This window comes from Oxyura jamaicensis, chromosome 7 (genome assembly GCF_011077185.1).
Source record: "Oxyura jamaicensis isolate SHBP4307 breed ruddy duck chromosome 7, BPBGC_Ojam_1.0, whole genome shotgun sequence".
NCBI lineage: Eukaryota > Metazoa > Chordata > Aves > Anseriformes > Anatidae > Oxyura > Oxyura jamaicensis.
In genome coordinates, this window is record NC_048899.1 from 4,009,466 (window position 1) to 4,029,598 (window position 20,133).

Below are 20,133 nucleotides of genomic sequence, written 5' to 3' on the forward strand. Positions count from 1 at the left end.
CCCCCCCCCCTTTTTTTTTTTCCCCCTTTCTTTTTCCTGTCTGTGGATTTCACAAACAGCGTTAGAAATGTTTACATGGGCACGTTGATGAACTTCACACAAGTCACTACAAATAGCATCCATTTCCCCCATCCCCAAAGACTCAATGCTGTAAGAATCATGAGAAGACACTTCAAAAATTCTCAGTCACTTTGTAAAGTCATCTCTGAGTGTCAGTCAAGTGAGCAAAGCCTGTTTGTTTGGGCTGTGAAACCTTTTTTTTTTCTTTTTTTTTTTTTTTTCCTTTTTTCTTTATATTCTGCTGCTCCTATGCTCCTGCATATAGCAAATGGAAAAAAAATATAATTCTAACTCAGTTCTTGAAGTCTCAGCTATGCAGAGGGTAATATTATAGGTAACATTAAGTATGAAAACCACTCCATAGTAGTCAAAATAATATCAGCTTTTTCTAATTTTACCTTGTAAGGAAAGGTTTCCTAAAATAGAAAACAAATGTCTGCGTGATACAATCTTACCTTTGAGAATTCTGGGGTTCTTGTTCACTGTTAAATTACATTTAAGGGATGTCACCAATAGAATTATGATCTGTTGTAATTATCACCCCAATAAAACTGCAGTATTTGAAGTAGTGCAGTGTTTAAAACTATTATATACATACAAATATATATATTTAACTTAATATTCCAATACATTGCTCAGGCAAATTTAATCTGTGCAAATTTCTTTTTAGATACAAGACACTTTCATCACATGGAAAAAGCCAGAACCACCCAAAAGCAGAACAGTTCAGTGTTCCTCTTAAGAGCTGCAGTTCTCATGACATTTGCCCATGCTTAAACTGGACATGACTCAGGAACGATACCTTCATGCTACCTCCCAGACAGACAGATTTATAGAACAAATAATTCAGCTGAGATTATTGAATATGCAGTCAGTCAGAAGGAAGAACTAAATTGCTTGCAAAGCTTATAGGATTTTATGCTTATTATATATGTATATATATTTAATATATAAAGGACAATAGGATTGAATAGCTCAATTAAAAACTTCTGTTCAATGTGCCGGTGTTTTTGGAAACATTCAAATACTGGTATGCGGAATGAGTAAATAAAAGACAACTATAGTTTATGTACAGATGTATTATCAATACATTGCCATGCCTGAAAAATTCTAGACACTTTTAAGATATTGTTGATTATTCCATCCCAAAACGAACAAACCCTTCACCGAGAAGCCAGAGAGAAGGGAAAAAAATGGTACGGAGCTGGAACAGCCTAATTTTGAAGAAATTGAACTATTTACTATAGAAAAGAAAGAACAGAAATCTAAAATTGTGCACAGAACAGAGAAGGCAGATAAGAAATTGCTGTTTACTATTTCCCACAGAAAAGCACAACAGACCCTATAATGAGAAGGAAAAGAAGAAGTAAATAATGATAAGAAGAAGTTTCTTTACATAATACCCGATTAGACCACAGAAGATGCTACCTTTATACTGAATTCAGAACATACAGCTTCACTCTAACATGCAAGATAAGGTTTGGAAGGGATATCTTATCTCATGACTTCAACATAAAGACAAGCCTTAGCAGAACTCAAAGTGGAGACCTGTGAAATGGCAGATTATTTTGCATGCTTTTGGACATTTCTTGAGGATTATACGATTTCTTAGTGCTCATGATTTTAGTAAAGAAAAATAATTCTACAGAAGACTCAAAGATTTTTGTTACGTTAGATAAATAGATGTCATCTCTGATTTCCAAGCCTCACCGGATTTTGCAAGTTTACCAGGCTTGTTTGAATTATTATAAAAAAACAAACAAACAAAAAACACCACAACTGGAGGCATATGACTACTCTGACACTTGTGATAATTGTACTGATTTCCATCAGCTTTTCTATTGATTTCTACTTGTTAATGTTATTCATGTTCTATTTGAATTCTCTGGTCTCTTCCTCAGACCATGTGTAGAATAGCAAAACAAGTTTTCAAAAAAGAAAAAAAAAGAAAAAGCCTAGAATAAACCAGCAAATCAACCAACCAACAACCCAAAGCCACCCTATTTCATGAAGGCTGCTGCTACTGAAATGTGTGAAGAGAATATCTAGATGCAAACTGCAACTGATACTTTACCATCCTGTTCAGGTAAGCTTACTGTAGGATACAAAGGAACCAGTGTAGATAGGATAGAAATGAGTCAGTTCTTTAGCCATGCCTCAAAAACTGACCTGAATCCTTTTGTGATGAATCAAAATCATGCACTTACCTCAATGAAAACTGCCAGCTCTGAGCAAGTCCTCCTGTCAGCGTGAATCACATGTTAGACGTGACTGCTCAGTAATTCAGCACTGACTGAAACTGGGCAGTGCTGGTCCATTTGGACAGGCTTCTTCCAGTTCCTTGCCCTTCTACTGCCTTTGTTACTGTTTTGTAGTTCTGTGGAAGAAAGAAAGTGAGAAAGGTCACCCCAAGGCAATGTTCTGAAACAAAATCTGACCTACCCCAAATTCAGGTTGAAACAAAACATGCTCAGCCCTGCATCGATGATAAATGCTCATTTACCACTGCTGCAATCTGCAGCTGGGAGAAGCGTGCCACTCCCATGCTCAGTAGATGTTCCTTTGGAAAGCATAAAGGACTTCTTGCAGAAACCATGTGTATTAACACTGGTACTCCAAGAGCAGCTCTAGGCTGACAACTGGCTTCAGTGGGTCAGCTTAGAAAGTCGGATGGTTTGCAGGAAACACCCTCTCTGAAACTACTCATAATGTAAACATTAAGAGTATTTCAGGACTTTAATCCTATAAAATCTAATTGAAAAGAACATACCATGCCTAGATATTACTGGTGTTGCTCTCACTATCCATAAGCTACGGATACCATTATAGTGAGAAATACTTCTTGATTAGATTCTCTTCAGGAAATCAAAATAAAATTATTGGTGTCATAAAGAAGTCCCATGAGTTGGTACTTGCAGTGCGATGTCCTGTACCACTCAGGGCTAACGCAGTTTGAGGCCATTCAAAGAGATTGTTGAAACAAAGAGCACCTTATTTGCTTGGTAGAGCTTTCCAAGGTGTTATGCAAATGACATCCCTCCCATTGTCATATGGTTGTTGGTGTTCCATATGTCTCAGAATAGAGGCTACAGAATCGTCTATCAGTTTTCCCTTTTTTATGGCTCTTCAGTAGCGACGGATACCTGCAAATGAAGTCTAAATTTAACCCTACATAGTAATGGTCAGATAATTAGCTGTTAACTTCACCGATGATTAAAAGACCAGCCTATTAATTTATAGTGATATCAGCTGACACAAATCTTAGCCCCAAGTGCAAGAAGATAAGCCTGTCACTAAATAATTAGCAATTTTAAGTACAAAATAATTCCTCTGTGAAAGAGGAATAAGTTATTTCTTCTTATCATTTTGGTAGACTTTTTTTTTTTCTTTTTTCTTTTTTCTTTTTTTTTTCCTTTTACCATTTGTTGTGTAACAGAATCCAAGGAATTATTAGTGGTATTATTGTTTTCCTGGCTAACTGGAAGAGATACACCAGAAAGGTAATCTCTTTTATTAAGCCAACCAGCACAGCAAGAAAAAATGAGCAAGCTTTTGAACACAGAACCTGCTCTTTTGGCTCAATATCTAATTAAAACCAATATTGTATACATGTATGTACACACACATACCATAGCTACACAAATACAAAACATCATATTTTTAATGCAATTTAGAATCTAATGAAGCAATTTTTCTCTACCAAGTTACCACCGGGATATTGAAATTAACCACACTGCTTTCTCAGAGGTATTCATATAAATCATTAGATTACATCAACCAAACTTCAGAACTGGTGAAGCAGCCAACTCTACAATTCTAGTCAATAGCTATTAATTCACTTTCCTTTGATCTAAAGGCATTGGACAAGGTGTCAAAATGCCTTTGGATCTCGTTAAGCCACTTGGATGATTTGTAGCAAGTGTAACGCACTAATTGGATACAGTCAATCTTACTTCCCGTTTGCACTGCATTACTAATTTTATCATCCATCTACTTCAATCAATATGCGCTACAAAGCCTTAAAGGTTTGGCTGGGCTAATTTTTTAATCGATCATAAGCTTTTGCATGCATCAAGACTTTTCTTACTTGTTAAAACTTCAGGAACAGTCATGAACTACTTGCTTGCAGTTCGTCAGATTTGTGTACTCCAAATAACCTGGTACAAAGTTCACTTGGCACAGAACAAGCTTTGTGTACGTATCACAAAGTAGCCTACAAACAGCTCTGTATCTGTTAATCTGGATATCCTAGGAATATTTTTTTCTATTAACTATTCCACTCCTATATAACTCCTATGTGTTTTTGTATAACTGCAGAATGACAGAGGTGTCTTGAATGTCTATTGCTGATGAAAAGCAACCAACAAACAAAACCCAGTCAATTTCTTTGTGGTTTATCCTTACTTCTCATCAATGAGTCGGTTGGTGCTGCCAATTAGTGGGCTTGATGGGACAGAAGAGCTTGTGAGTCCCAAGAAAAAACTTGTAAATTTTTAAAGTAGCAGCCTCTAGATTGTGAAGAATTAGAAATGTCTGCTAAAGGAGCCAGAGATGATTCTCAAGAGGAAAAAGCAGTAAAGCTAATGCTTTAGCCTGTGTAGACTGTTTTCCTTAAGTTCATGCTCTTATGTGAAGCTTCATAATGGATCTCATAAGTAAGAAACATCTATAATACATCAACAGGAAGCAAACAACAAACAAGAAAATATCTAAAAAAAACGAGAGAGCAAAAGCTGTATTTCTTCTTCTTACACAGTAGACAGCATTTAAAGTATTCTACAAGCAATGTCTTATGACTTCCTATTTTTACTTTTCAAATATTTACATTTACAATATTTAAACATGGATCTAAATTCTACAAACGAAAATCTCAGACAAACACCTGTGTAGTGCCTGGGGAAACTGCAAGTATGACTGGCTGATGCTGGTACATTTGCTAGCAACAAGGGCAGAACACTACTGTACATTCTGAGTATCTATTTAGTTATGAAATTATTGTACTATATTATTATTGGAGGTGTTACAGCATGACTCCTTATGTCCCACCCCCAAAAAGAGTTCAGAGAACGTATTGCCTGCAGCTGCACACTGCTGCAATGATATGCCAGGCTTGCCACTGCAGAAAAATTGTTTTGTTTTAACCACTGGAATCTGATGCATGTCTACAAATTCACTGTCCCAAATTCTAGGAGTTTTACAAGACCTTACTTCAAAGCCAGCTCCTCTGCTCCGAAAACACAGAAGTAGAAGAAAAGCCATTCTTACCCCTGTATATGCTACATCGCTACGATTTCACTTTTGCACAGCCAAGCGGGGTACAGGTTTGGCAGGCTGCCCCCCTCCCGCCCATCCCTGCCTTCGGTAGAGAGAAGACCACGGAGCGGGACCTGTCATGCACTGGGAAAAAAAAAAAGAAAGGTAAAAAACAGGAAAAAAATAATAAAAAAAAATGGAAGGACCCTTCAGAGCTGTAGCATCCCCCCGACTTCCCCATGGCCCAGTGGGTGCCGTTCCCCAAGAGCCCAGCAGGGGCCAGGCGGCGCACAGCAAAGCCGGGACCCGACGGGCAGAAAAGCCCCGTCCAGGCATTCCGCCGAGGGGGACGTGCAAGCTCTGCTGTTGCTGCTGCTACCAAAACGAGGTGCTTTGGTATTTCATGTGCTTTGATTGTGCAAATGCAGAAATGACACTTATCCACGTCCAGCAACGACTCCTTGGGCGAACTGCACGTTTCAGTGGTGGAGTGGCTGAAAAGGCAGTGCTCCAAACCGAAAACCCGCATCCCACCAGAGGGGTTCTTGGCTACACAGCCTCCAAGGGTAACAGTAATAAACCCACTACCACCCCCGAGGTCCGTGAGGATTTCGTGCTTTTCCTCGATTCAGGGAGGTGATGGTTACAGATGTGCACCCGACTGACCTGTGTTTCGAAAAAACGCCGTGGACAACGATGGGGCAAGTCACACGCCTGGGTTTGGGGATCATGCTCCTTTCCTCCTGTGACTTGGGGCTGTTTTTCTTCAGCTATCTTAACAGACCTTGAAGAAGAATGCAGAAATTCTGGGTGAAAGCATAAAAGATAGAAGACTAAAGAAAAGACAGCATTCTGTATCAAGGACATAGCCTTTAGAATCAAACAGGTGTTTAACGGGGTCCTATTATACAACTTATTATAAGATCAGTAATTAGATGTCATAGTGAAAGCTGCAGAATAAAATCCTGAATACAGAAGAGCTCAGAAAAGCTGGCAACGTTTACTAAAATTGCATCCTCCCTTAAATGTTTTTAATAAGCCTAACAGGAATAATTTTCCCTATCTGCTTGTAAAGTGCTTTTCCATTAGTATATCTGGTCGGTTCTGGAGCAATGACAATTAATGAGCATTGGAATATGTGGGAGAGAAAAACACCACGGGGAACTTTTGGCCCAGTACACACGTAAAATTGTGCCTCGCAGCACAAAAGCTGCAGTCAGAAAGGGGATGGGAAGTGCAAGCTGTCAGCCACAAGCTGAAGGAGACCCCACAACAGTCCCTAAGTCTTAAACTCAGCAGCATCTCTTGGGTGAGCTGAGAGATGCATAAAAGGCTGAAATTGCCACAGCACCGGTTTGTCACCCGTTTTACCTGTTTCTCCCATTTTATCCTTTTCATGTTTACACACCATTGCTGGTGAGAAAGTCCCAAGCAAGTAGGGCTCACTACTATCTCCCATAGCTCCTGAGGTGAGGCAATCCCCTGCCAGGTTTGCCCTTGTACTCGAACTGCAGGCACAGCCCAAGTACATGGTGAGGGGAGACTCCAGGAACATTTCGGTTTTCCTGGGCAAACAACCCAGAAGAAATAGAGTTGCCTTCCAGAAGCTGCTAGAGCACAATATTTAGAAGGTTATACATGACCACTTTTGTAGGAAAAAATACAGAGAAGGACAAACTATTGGGGAACATTTGTTACAGCCCAAGAATTGATATCAGCAACAGATTTCATATTTTAGTTCACGGTAATAAGTTCAATAAGAACTGCAGGTACTGTTGCCTTATAGTAGCTGCAGCTTTAATTTACACACTGCAATTGCCACGATGTTTTCATAAATTTCTTGTTATGTGATATTTCCTGCTAGATGTTTCACAGACATACTCTTATAAGGACTCCCGCGATTCAAAATAATCCATTTTATTCTTGCAAGTCAGGTGGCTGAGAGCAAGTACCTGGCAAGGTAAGACAACTGGGCTCACAGTTAAGCCCTTAAGACATGCTAACCACATTGCATTTCATTATATGTCTGAATTTTTCTATTTAGATGTAACCGTTCTAACCAAAATTAGTTCACAAGTATCATGCCCAGCTTATTGCAAATAAGTGAGTGGTGAATCTGGTCCAAAATATTTAAAATGGATTTTCCTGTCTCTTCAGGATTCTATTCTAGAAATTTGGTTTTGTGCTGACAAAAGTGAGATGAGGTGACTGAATGGGTATCTTACCCAGATGGATGCTCAGGAGCTTTCTTATGACACTTTTTTTCAAATTAGGAAAGGAAGCCAACTGGTTCTGAAGGAAGACATAAAAATCAGTGTCAGCAACAAGCACTAATTTACAGTGACTTTCTCAACACCATAATATTTTCTTCAGGTACTACCTCCTGCAGTGAGTCAGTTATGGGAACTAGTTTAACTTAACCAACAGAAAAAAGGAGCAGAGAATTTCTAGCCCTCCAGACTGTAAGGGAACGTTTGACAATCTAGCCTACAACAGGATGAAGATGCTGGATTTCTGGCATGGTTATAACCTACGTCCCTCTCCTTCCTTGCCATGAGTGCAGCTCCTTCATGCTCCTGTAATTCTCCTTTTTCTCAGAAATGTCCTGGTTCCCTTCCATATCCAGTTAGTCCACCCCCATAACAAGCTCAAATCCCATCCCGCTTCCTATCTATTTCTTTCTGGGTTGCTGGCCAGGCAAGAGCTGACACACTGTAGATGGTCCAGAGCTATCAGCATGCTGACTAATGACTAATAAGCACATGCTGATTGGCTAATTAAAGGCTGCCAAAAAGGATGGGTAATGGTTGGGCTCTGCTTGCCTTTTCCTTAGGGAGGGCATTAGTAATCTTCTTCGCACAGTTGCTGTTTTTCCATAAAACTCACAGTAACACAGTGTCTTTGAAACCTCTGTATTGGTCAAATTTGGGTTTGATTATGTTTTAGATTTTCTTTAGGTTTTCCACCGAGTCCAAAAGTTACTGGTGGAAGGGGGAAAGCCAAGAAGAAGCTGGCAGGTGGACAGAGGTGTGCCTTTCTTTTGAAAGAAACACATTCTTATATTGCTTGATTTTGGGGGCCTGAGTCATGATCTTTGAATAGTTAGGATTGGGAATACTGTTTGCTATTGGCAGGCACGGCGGGTAGAATGACACAAATCCCAAAGATAATATTAAAATGCCATAAAGTTCAGTAAGATGTGCATTTCATTTTTAACTCTTCTTTGTTTTTGCTGATGGCAATGTGCTGGGTATTTTTAAAATTATTTTTGCAAAATAATTTTTTAAAGAAACTTTTATCTGGTTACTTACTTTTCACCTTTTGCTTACTTTCCTCTCCGCTGTCACCTGCTTCTGTAGTCATCATCTTCCTAAAACGAAAAACAATGAAAACAACGAAAGTCAGAAAGAAAAACCATTTGCATATGGCACTATTAAAGAAATTAACTTCTTCAATAGCTCCTGACCAAACGCGACGGTTTAAGCTCGCTTCGAAATTCTTACGTTCTCATAGAAAAGAAACAGCAACGACAAAAGATGAAGGGCAAGTTATTCTAACGACCTGGAGGCATTCGGAGTACATGGATATGAAGCGCATTTTATGAGGGTAATACTGGAAAAATATTTCTTTTGGTTGTGCAGATGCTTGTGAGTTCTGGGGCACTTTTTTTGTCCTTGGTAGGTATTCCTTCTGTCTCCACTCCAACTACCACTGCTACCTCCTGCTTCTAAATAGCAAGCAGGCATAGTCCCAGGCATGGTCCTCAGGAGAATTTGTTTGCCACCATATATCACCCTGGTGGCTCTGCTCTTGCTCAGAGCTCACTGGGGTTCTCAGGCATAAAAAAAAAAAAAAAAAAAAAAGCGGATTGTGCTCCTGCAGGCATAAATAAATGCCTTGTGGAGGGGAAAAAGGGGCCCTTTTTTGCAGATTAACGCAATCATAGGAGAAGATTGAAAAAAAAATGTGAAATTCTTTCATGGCAAGCCACAGTCAGAGTGGGAAGACCTTGAAGGAGAAGCAGCAGGCCAGGTACCACACCAGGCAAGCTGCTGCAGAGGGCATTCAGAGGAGTTATGGTGCTGGAGGCCATTCACTGGCCATTTCTCTTGTCCCCTCTCCACAATGGGTGGCTTCCAGCCACAGTCTGCCTGAGCATTTAATAAAGACTGCATCATTATTTCTGCCTGTTCACTGATGGATCACAATTCTCTTTAGAACTGTGTCTAGTGTGAAATCTGGTACATACCGAGGTTTACTCGGGGTAGACTCCCTGTTATATTCAGCTCTTTAGGTCATTCTTATTTCAAATAAGGAATTAAAAAATAACTTTATTATGACATTCATTGTCATAAGATGTTAAAAACAGCACTCAAACCAAACCAAACCAAACCAAAAACAAAAATCCTCACCATCAGAGTATGAAGCTGGGTTAATGCTTTTCACGACTATAAATATGAATCATCCTATGGACCATCCAAAAAGATACATTTCCAGTACTTGTAATGTACTAGCCTCTTTAAATTACAAGAATGCAAAGAGTATGTTTAAAATAATACATTGTGGACATGGCAGGAAGTCTCTGGTGCAAACTCAGCTCTATCCTGACTTCTAGTTCCAGTGAACCATGAGCCCATTTATGTTACCATATGTTGAAAGCAGTTGCACGAGTATCTTTTGTGAAAACATGCTCAGGATATAAGCAGTCAAAATGTTTGTTTTAGACATGAGTTTGGTTGAAATGAGAATATCAGGGTTAGACCCTAAAGCCATAGGCCTGGAACGTGTGAGCACGATGCATTTATTGCTTGCATCACCTTTACACCAGAATAGGACAATCAATTTCAATTGAATACTCATGGCTTACGTCACTGGTCATGAGCTGAATATTAGGCTCAGTTCTGTGCAATGTACTGAATTTGCATGCCCTGCTAAGGTGATACAAGATAACATGAATGACCAGGCAGGAAAAAGCTTTGAATGTTTTGTCCCACATCTTTCCATGCACCAAAATGTTTCCTATAGGAACATATGAAAATAAATAAATAAAAACCAAATTGCCACATTTTATGGTGCACTCATAATGGAAAAAGAAGAGAAAATGAGTGAGAAACTGACAATTCAGTCCTAACTTAGATAGGCAAACTCTGGTATATTGCATGGAATTCCAGGATTTGTGTTTGCTTTAACATACTGACTGTACTGAGCTGTAACCCCCACCTCCCCAGATAAATATAAATCCCAAAGATTCTGCTAGCAGCATGTCAAACGCAACCTATATTGCTATAAGCTTTTATAAGCCGTTACCTGTAAGTATATAATAATGTCTAGATGTATCTCGTGCAGAAAGCAGATTAAAACTAATTTTAAATACATAAGCAGGTTGTAGAGAACTTACAAATGTCTGAGCAGAAAGCAAAAGAAAGCACAGTATCACTTAAGGTGACAAAATACAGAGATATTTTGAACTGAGTTAAAAGAGGATATGGAAAAAGAAGATATAGTCACAGTAGGGATTTAAATGTTTAGCTCTCTCAGTCTGTAATTTACTGCCCAGGATTTTGCTGACAAGGCAAACTCGTTTTACATAACAAGTGTTCACACACTTCAGTAAAGGATTTTGATATATACTAATGGGACAAACAGACAAGCATGCACTTACTTACAGTCATATATGCTCAAAATCTTTATTACTGCTTAGCTAGTACCTTTCAGGAAAACCTATTAAAGTTTTCTGAATTATCAACTGCTTGATATATTTTAGCTGTTGAACAACATAGATTTGTAATGTTTGCAACATATTTATAAATATTTTCTTCCTGCCTAACAGCAGTTCCTCAGGATTTTCTTTTAAATAGTGCAAGCTTTCAGTCAAAAAATGATAGAAGCCTAAAGCAACTTTAGAGAGAGCTCTGCCTTGATTCATACTGCAAGCATACGGTCTTGTATATATTTAAGAATGATAGTGCTGTCTTCCAGTACTGCTGCCCATAGTACTTGCAAATATATCCTTTCCGTATGTGAAGACATATCCTCTATGAAGCCACCAGATAAATCAGTTCACCCTTGGCTGTAACTAAATGCTGTCTAGTGACTTGTGATCGACAGGGCTTTAACCTCTGACAGCTAGATTCATTGTTGGGACAACAACCAATCGTTGGTTTTGACGACATGAGCCTAATCAAAGTTGGAGTATAAAAGCCCCCTTGGAATATATAAGGTACACCAGTGTGGCAAGCTGTCTCTCAGATTGCATTTGCTTTCACGGATCTGTTTAGTACTAAAAGAAAAAGGGAAAGGGGGAGGAAAAAAAAAAAAGGAAAAAAAGCTGCACTGAATGTGAGATCATGCAAAAGCTAGCAATCTATGTTTATATTTACCTGTTCATGCTGATTTCAGTTGATCCGGTGGCTCTTGATGACGGTAGTCAGCCCACAGAGAATGCTGAAAAAGATGGACTGTGCAATGCTTGTATGTGGAGACAGAATACAAAATCTTCCAGAATAGAAGCCATAAAAATTCAAATCCTCAGCAAACTGCGCCTGGAACAAGCTCCTAACATTAGCAGGGATGTTATTAAACAACTTTTACCCAAAGCTCCTCCACTACAGGAACTGATTGATCAATATGACGTCCAGAGAGACGACAGTAGCGATGGCTCTTTGGAAGACGATGACTATCATGCCACAACTGAAACGATTATCACAATGCCTACAGAGTGTAAGTAACCCTGCTGCTTTCGTCTTGCACCGCTCCTCCGAGAGAGTTGTCTCCGTGCTGTAGAGCCACACAACTCCTTCTCAGGCTCTCCCAACAGGCTGCTGGCTGGAGTCTGCCGGAGGGAGGGAGGAGAGTGTATTTCTAAAGGATTTGAGTCAGGTTCAAATGACCTTGTTGCGAGCCTTTGTTTTACTGTTCATTTATTCGGCTCCTTATAACGTGTGTGCCCTGTAGCACTTACGATTTGCCAATTGCCTTAGAAAGCAAGGAGAGATCTGCAGTTCAGTTGGCTCCGTTATTTGCAGCATTCAGGGCATTTCCTATTGCAAACAGAAAGTGCAAGTGCAGGTAACAAGATAGCTATATTTTTCTGCGTGAGGTTTCACCAGCCAGTGCTTTAAAGAGCAACAGAAATGAGCAGAAATACAGCTTAGAGAATGAGACCCACAAGTGCAAGTATAGAGTTAAATTCTTGCTTCTTTGCTGATCCCATAAGCTAGCACCACCCACCTCCGAGTTAAAACTATATATTTAAAGCAAATATGTGTGTAACAGATTTAAATGTTAAAATGTCCACGTTATAGCAATCAGCTCCAGTAGTCGTGCCAAGGAAGAATGAAGGCATTTACTGAATGAGCAGATTCTAAGTTATCTTCTGAGTGCTAAACATCTGCTACGGCTCCTATCAAGTATCTTTTGCACAGCTAATACTATAGTATCTTATGTTCTTCATCAGCTAAAGTATTTGGCTATGGCAGCTGCTTTTTAAAATAACACTTATGAATATGATGTCAAAAAGGAAAAAGATGACAGGACGTATTAGGCATGTTAGCAGTTACAGATATCATTACAATACACATACTAGAATAAAATCAGCTGCTGTAGCCAGCTAAAAATGCATACATGGATGAAAAATTAACTTTATCTGTAACATTTATTAACTTTAATAATATGTGTACTTAATGTATTAGTGCAGCCTTAATGCAAAACTGAGGTCTGCCAGCAGTTTTATTCCAGCCTGCTATATATTTGGTAACTATTTTAATTAAGCCACTATATAATTACAATGACTGAAGAAAAGTCATTACGCTTCATCGATCTGAGTTAGTTTCCTACTTTTTATAAAAGCCTTTGAACTATTTAAAATCCACTAAAGATACAGATATCTTAAGTGATGAGATTTATGAGTGTCAAAACACTGCACCATTTAAAATTCATTTTACCCATTTTATGCTGGCATGGCAAGACATCGTCATGACTAGGTAGAACAGCTGCATTGTAGGCTACAGGAAGGAGGAATGCTGCACTGCGTGTGACTTTCCTATAGTATTGTTCAAATGGAAACAAATCTTTACATTAATACTTTAAATTCTTGCTGTTTCCACTCAACAAAAGAAAAGAAAGTGTTCAGGTGGTTTGTGCGTAGCTACTTCTGTTTGTATGATGCACAGCACACTAAGATTATCTAGTAAATCAAAAATACCTAAAGGTGACATAAGCGTTGACTCAGCTGATGCAAAGTTGCTGTTGTGCATGTTTTATGGAGCTCCTCAGGAGATGAACAGCAGAAATGAGCTGGTAGAAGTCACTGAAGTGGCATAAGCTGTGCCCTATCCCCTGGTAATTTTTAGCTGGGAAGGGGGCTTTTCTGCAGCGGTAGGGGTCAGCCCACAGCGCTGGTACAACTGGTCGGATCCCAGAGATAACTGAGGACCACAGAGTTTCTCTACAGCGCCCCTTCTTCTCACAGTTGCCCGTCATTCCTGAACTTCAGCCTGTGCACATCCTTCACTCTGCTTAGCCTCTGGAGTGCAAGGGACCAGTAGAGTTACATAGAAAATGGTTAGCCAAATCTTCCTTTAGCCTATTTACAAAGCGGTCCGTGATTCCTTGTCACATGATGCTACTTTTAGGTGACAGCAAAATGATTGCATTTGCCATAGAGCGTAAAGCACAGAAAATGAATGATGTTACATTCACTTGTTACTGATACTGTTTATAGAATATTGTAAGACATCCTACATGGTCTGGAAAAAAAAATGGGGTTTATATATGCATATTTTTTTTTGTTCCCTGTTCAGTAATCTATTCTTTCCATTCATTTATAGCTGATTTTCTTGTACAAATGGAGGGAAAACCAAAATGTTGCTTCTTTAAGTTTAGCTCTAAAATACAATATAACAAAGTAGTAAAGGCACAATTGTGGATATACTTGAGGCAAGTCCAAAAACCTACAACAGTGTTTGTGCAGATCCTGAGACTTATTAAGCCCATGAAAGACGGTACAAGATATACTGGAATTCGATCTTTGAAACTTGACATGAACCCAGGCACTGGTATTTGGCAGAGTATTGATGTGAAGACAGTGTTGCAAAATTGGCTCAAACAGCCTGAATCCAATTTAGGCATCGAAATAAAAGCTTTTGATGAGAATGGACGAGATCTTGCTGTAACTTTCCCAGGACCAGGTGAAGATGGATTGGTAAGTTTATTTAGAAAAATCCCATTTAAATATCTTGCATTTTATTGGAAAGCTTTTAACTTGTGTTTTAAGGATAAAATGGAAACATTGTTTAGGGAATGGAAGATAATGGTTCTGTATATCCAATTCTTTCACTCTTTGCTCTCTGATCATGGCAAAATCATGTAGCACTCCTGTGCCTCCATTTCCCTATTTGAAAAATTGAGGTGAATTGCATTACCTCAGGGAGATGTTGAGAGGCATTGACTGGAAAATGTTTTGGTACTTACCAATGGATGATACCATCATAGTAACATTGTGTTCAAATTTGAGAGCAAACACTGCTTAATGAGAAGTTACTTTGCATAAAGGTCAAAGAAAAAGTCATTTGATTATTTCATTGATGGGAATTTTGCCTTGGATACTGCTGAAAAGATTTGGCATTCAAACCCTGTTTCTCCCTATTCTGTATGCATGCATTTTCTTTTAATGACAAGACGAATTATCTATATTTATGAAGGTGACAACAGATCTCATAAATTTAAATGTTGTACGTGTGATAGAATGCATCATTCCTCTTATTAGAAATGTTTGAATAGATACATTCTGCTTGATACAATAAATGGGTCACAATGATGGGAAAGAGCATAAAATATGTAGTTTCTTTCTGTAAGTATGGATGAATGAATTAAAACTGAAGTGTACCAGCCAAACTACAGCATTTTCCTTGTAGTTTCCCCAAATCACTCATCATCTACAACCTGTTAAAATTCCTGAACCTATTGCAGTAGCTGAAACAATCACAACCAAAATGTTTCTGCTTTTGAGTAAAGTACCAGGAGCACTATTTTGCTTTCAGTGCTACAAAGATCAATCTGTTTAGGTAGCTATGTAATGTTTAACTTCATAGCAGTACAATGCAGTTAATAGAACGTAGAGTAAAAACAATGTGGTATCTCAATCACAGATTCATTACAGATGTGACTCTCGTATACTTGCTGGGTATCATGATAAAGAACGTCTCCACCCATTCAAATATGTAGCAAGGTGTTTTCACACATGCGGATAACCCTTGGTTTTCCTAGGGTTATCATCAGCTGCAAAAACAAACTCGTTGAAAAGCAACGCAGGGTCAGATGCACTGCAGGTAATGGGAGAGGAAACTTGTCTTCTCTTTCCTTCACCTCCTCTCTGGCAGCTCTCTGTACTGGGATGTTGCTCTCCACCAAGCCCCTCCTCATATCATTTACCTTTGGGAGGAGCTTCTCCAGTGGCTGGACAACACTCTGCTGAAATCGACGTGGAGCAGAGGAACTATTTCAAACTCGTGATTGCAAAGCTTGCAATTTCTTTCTATTCTCAGTTAAGGACTGCGCAAAGACACCTTCAGTAAGAAGCACGTGGCTCAGAGATCTGCCAAAAGTACATTCCTGGCCACAAGGCTCTTTCAGGAGTCAAAATATTAGCTGCCCCTCCAAATTCAGGACAGCAAATCCAGCCCTCTGGCTGAGTAAAAGCTGTGATGTAGAAGTAGCCTGTACTAGCAGGTGAAACATTAATTGCTACCACCACTTCAATCATTCCAGCAAGATGGCAATTATGGAGACATTGCCTGTTCTCCTTGGTCTGGAGGAGGAGTCTTTGTTGATATCCAGAAAACCTGAACTGAATACCATTTTAATGGAGAGAATTTCAGAAGGAATCACAAAAGGGAGACCAATACTGCTTGGATTCTGCCCTGTAAATATTATTTATTTATTTATTTATTTTTCCTTTTGGGAGTTCTTTTATAGAAAAGAAAAAAAAAAAAAAAAACAACAAAAAAAACAACCTCTTATTACAGTGTTAAGGAAAACAACAGCCAAACTATAAACCCAGCATCCTCAAAATTTCTGCAACTTTCTCTTAGCAATTAATAAGAAATGATGCTAGCACAAAGATGATGGTGATTTCAGGAAGAAACACTCAGAAATTAAAGCTCCTTATAGAGAAGCAGCAGGGAAATGCATGTCCTCAGCAGAAAGAAGAGGAATAACCCTTGAGAAGGGATCAAATTTAGCAGAGACCTGGAGTAGGATAAAGTTCTCTGAAGGGTAGAACTTCAAAAACGTTTGTAAATGTTATTTGAGAATACTGATTTGATACATTTATGTCAGAGATAACTATATGTATGTTTTTGCTCAAATTACTTGCACCTACCTCATTAATACTTCCGGTTCCTTTTCCTCTTCTCACAGAATCCATTTTTAGAGGTCAGAGTTACAGACACACCGAAACGATCCCGCAGAGATTTTGGCCTCGACTGCGATGAGCACTCGACAGAATCCCGATGTTGTCGCTACCCACTGACCGTGGATTTTGAAGCTTTTGGATGGGACTGGATTATCGCACCTAAAAGATACAAAGCCAATTACTGCTCTGGAGAATGCGAATTTGTATTTCTACAGAAATACCCGCACACTCATCTTGTACACCAAGCAAATCCTAGAGGCTCGGCAGGCCCCTGCTGCACGCCCACCAAGATGTCCCCCATAAATATGTTGTATTTCAATGGAAAAGAACAAATAATATACGGAAAGATACCAGCCATGGTTGTAGATCGCTGCGGTTGCTCATGAGACCGTCGTGAGATCCACCACTTCATAAATTGTGGAAGCTACCAAAAAAAAGTTATATCCCCTCACCCACCTTTGAAACTGTGAAGTTACGTGCGCTAGGCATTGCCGACATCCTATGCTGTATGGTAGCCTATCATACAGGCCAGATTTAGAGCAACACAAGCTGCAGAATGTGAACTAAAAGACAATAGAGTTGCCTAATGACTGGTTATTAACCAGTGGAAACAGGAAAGCTCCAATCAAAATCACCGGATTTAACCAATGAGTTTCTTACATTCTGAGGGAATCAATACGCAGTCATTCAGACACAAATCGATACGCAGGTTTCAACATATGTTGGTAATCAAAAGCAAGCTCCTTCTCATCCGCAAACAGAAGGAGCAGGCTTTTAAATCCATTTCTTCACAGCTTCACTTCCTATTGCATTTACAGAAAAACATATACCGGTAACATAGACACCGCTCCACACCACCACCGAATCATCCTTAAACACTTGAATATATAGTGCAGAATTGTGAAATGCATAAGATGAAATTCCACGTAAATGGACAAACCCTGAAATTAGGGATGGTATAGTGTATTTAGCGTGTTTCCATTCCTTTTTTTTTCATTAGTATGATAGTAATCAATGGCAATGGTGCTACGTAAGCAGGCTGAGTAAATAGAAAGATAGTTATCTAAGTGAAAGAATTTAGAGTAATAATGAATTTGCCCTATCCTCAGGTACACTATTCAACATTCGCAAGAAATAGCTATTTTTTAAATGAAGGTGAATAGTTTTCTAGACGTAGTAGAACAAAAGGCAGCAGAGAAGTCTAACTTGCAAACCATAAGCCCACATCATAATCTGCCTTTGCAACATTACCGTTTGCACTATGATAAACCAATGCAAATAGTTGGTTGCTACAGATATTGTTAAAAAACCACTTTGATATAACTGACTTGTGTAATATGTATGCATCAATATTTTGTAAATAAATGTTTATTTTTTAATCACTGTTGGTATATGTTCATCACAAGAAAAGAATGATGTTAACCTGTACTTTAGTTTAATAAACAAAACCCAATATTCTCTTCATAATATAATTTCCTGGTTTTTACACTAATAATACGTAGGAACAATGCAACAAAGTCATATGTTGGGAGTTATACTACATTTTATATGTTTTTTACATCGGTATGAGCCATCTGTGGATAAATGATGGGTGTTGACACATTTATAAGGTTTCTTTGGATTACTGTTTCTAAGGTCAGTTTGATCCACAACTGATTGTCCATACTTTGAAGGTTGTGTCCATAAGTAATGATACCACAAAAGATGGCTATTAAAGGCATTTTATCATATTTAAAATTTTGCAACAAAATATTAACTTTGAGCAAACAGTTTTCCACACAAATTTTGTATATTTTCCTTATAAAAAATGTAACTGAAATTAAAAAAGCTATTTACTATAAAGCACATTTCATTTTACATGTGAAATACAAGTGATAAAAGAGGCATTGGTACAGACAACACAATTGCTGTTCAAACATCTTTATGTTAGTATGATAAATACTTTGGTTACCTTGCAGAAATTCAGTTTTGAATTTTCCTTTGTGTAAAACCACCACAGAATTGCAACCATTGATTCCCCCCCCCTTTCCTCCTTTTATATATTTCTGCCTAGGTGGTAAATATTTTATATCAAGTTTTCTGCCTCATTTTTTAAGTTTCAAACCTCATTGCTCCAACTTCAAATGATCTTATTGTTACATTAAAAAACGAGTATTTCTTCTGAACTGTTAGTTCTGCTAAAGCTGTGCCCAAGCATCAAGCAGATGCTCAGCTTCTCCTGATACAGGTCATCATAGCAGAGCTCTGGGGCCCTTAAATACACCTTCAGTTTAGTTTCCCATAAAACACACTCAGGGTAAATAAAAGATATTTTAAAAATGCATAGAATCTTAAAATACGGAGTCTTGGTGAAGCCACAAGAAATGAAAGCACAACACAATTCCTTCTCTGCAAACCAAGGGTACAGAATTAAGGGAGAAACCCTGGGTTTGTTGCAGTTAAAACACCTTTAAGGGAGGCCAACATCTGAGCCTTTGACTTTTAACTCATGACATTCAGGCACCAGATAGTTCAAGCAAACCGGGTGGGAATATCAACAGCGTGCATTTGCATGATCTGGGCCTTAAGGCATACCAAAAGCCTCTTAAAGAGGCTCTGTTCAGAGGCTCCAATCTAGTTGTCCACATTGCATTGTGGAATTAGACCCTCACTGGCATTAACTGAGGTTTTTCATCTAGCAGTAAGTGGAGAAACGCCGTACTGTGGGTTTGGAGCTGATGCCAAGGAAAACACAGTACTGGTCTGCACTGCGGTGCTGACACGACACCAGAGTGCTTCCTCCTGCTCAGGAGAGCTGAACTAAAGCTAACACAAATGTAGTTACCCCACTTCAGAAGCATCTTTGGCTGTGCTCTGCAGGAATGTGTTCCATGAACGGTGGAAGCTTTTCTGCAGGTACCAGGAAAAAGAAAAAGAAACCAAAAATGAGAAAAGAAATAGCTTGAAGTCCTAAACGCATCCACTCCAAACAGCATTGCTCCTCAACATCCGGGGGGACAGCCCTGCTGCAGCATCACCCTCCTGCCCCTGCCCGGCTTCTGCTCGCCCCACGGTGGGGGGCAGAGCTTCCAGCATTCGCGTGCAGCCCACGGGGAGTCTAACAACTGACACAGGTCAGCACCACCAGGTGTACGGCAGATGCAATTTTTCCCAGATGTATGGTTTTGCTAAATGTGAGCAGATCTCAAAGGGACAGCTAAAGGCCAAGCACGTTCATAGCTTCAGGTATCTTTTTCCCCAGCTCTATAGAATCTAGGTTTGTTTTCTGTGGTCATTGTGGTCATTTATTTTTTAATTTTTAAATCAGGGAGATTATTGAATTGACTCATTCTTGGACACAAGTGAGCTCTTCTGGAAGACAGAAAGAAGGAAAGAAAGAAGGAAAGAAAGAAGGAAAGAAAGAAGGA

General features: G+C 39.0%; 1 protein-coding gene and 1 long non-coding RNA gene across 9 annotated transcripts in view; one reads left to right on the top strand and one right to left on the bottom strand.

Annotated features, from left to right (window-relative positions):
- The window catches only part of LOC118169872, a 27,835-nt gene extending 16,021 nt beyond the window's left edge, over positions 1–11,814 (bottom strand). For 6 of the 8 annotated variants that reach the window (XR_004752326.1, XR_004752329.1, XR_004752330.1 and 3 more), the window contains exons 1-7: positions 11,694–11,814; positions 8,625–8,683; positions 6,760–6,878; positions 5,980–6,119; positions 5,357–5,457; positions 4,148–4,232; positions 2,268–2,437 (exon numbers count right to left, since the gene is read on the bottom strand). This is a non-coding gene — a long non-coding RNA (uncharacterized LOC118169872). The remainder of the gene's footprint in view (positions 1–2,267; positions 2,438–4,147; positions 4,233–5,356; positions 5,458–5,979; positions 6,120–6,759; positions 6,879–8,624; positions 8,684–11,693) is intronic. The other 2 variants (XR_004752331.1, XR_004752328.1) reach the window with 2 other exon arrangements.
- MSTN (myostatin) lies at positions 11,528–18,189 on the top strand. Its single transcript, XM_035331618.1, has 3 exons — positions 11,528–12,033; positions 14,142–14,515; positions 16,732–18,189. Exons 1-3 carry the CDS (start codon positions 11,661–11,663, stop codon positions 17,110–17,112), a joined length of 1,128 nt encoding a protein of 375 aa, XP_035187509.1. The 5' UTR covers positions 11,528–11,660; the 3' UTR covers positions 17,113–18,189.
- The last annotated feature ends 1,944 nt before the right edge of the window (positions 18,190–20,133 follow it).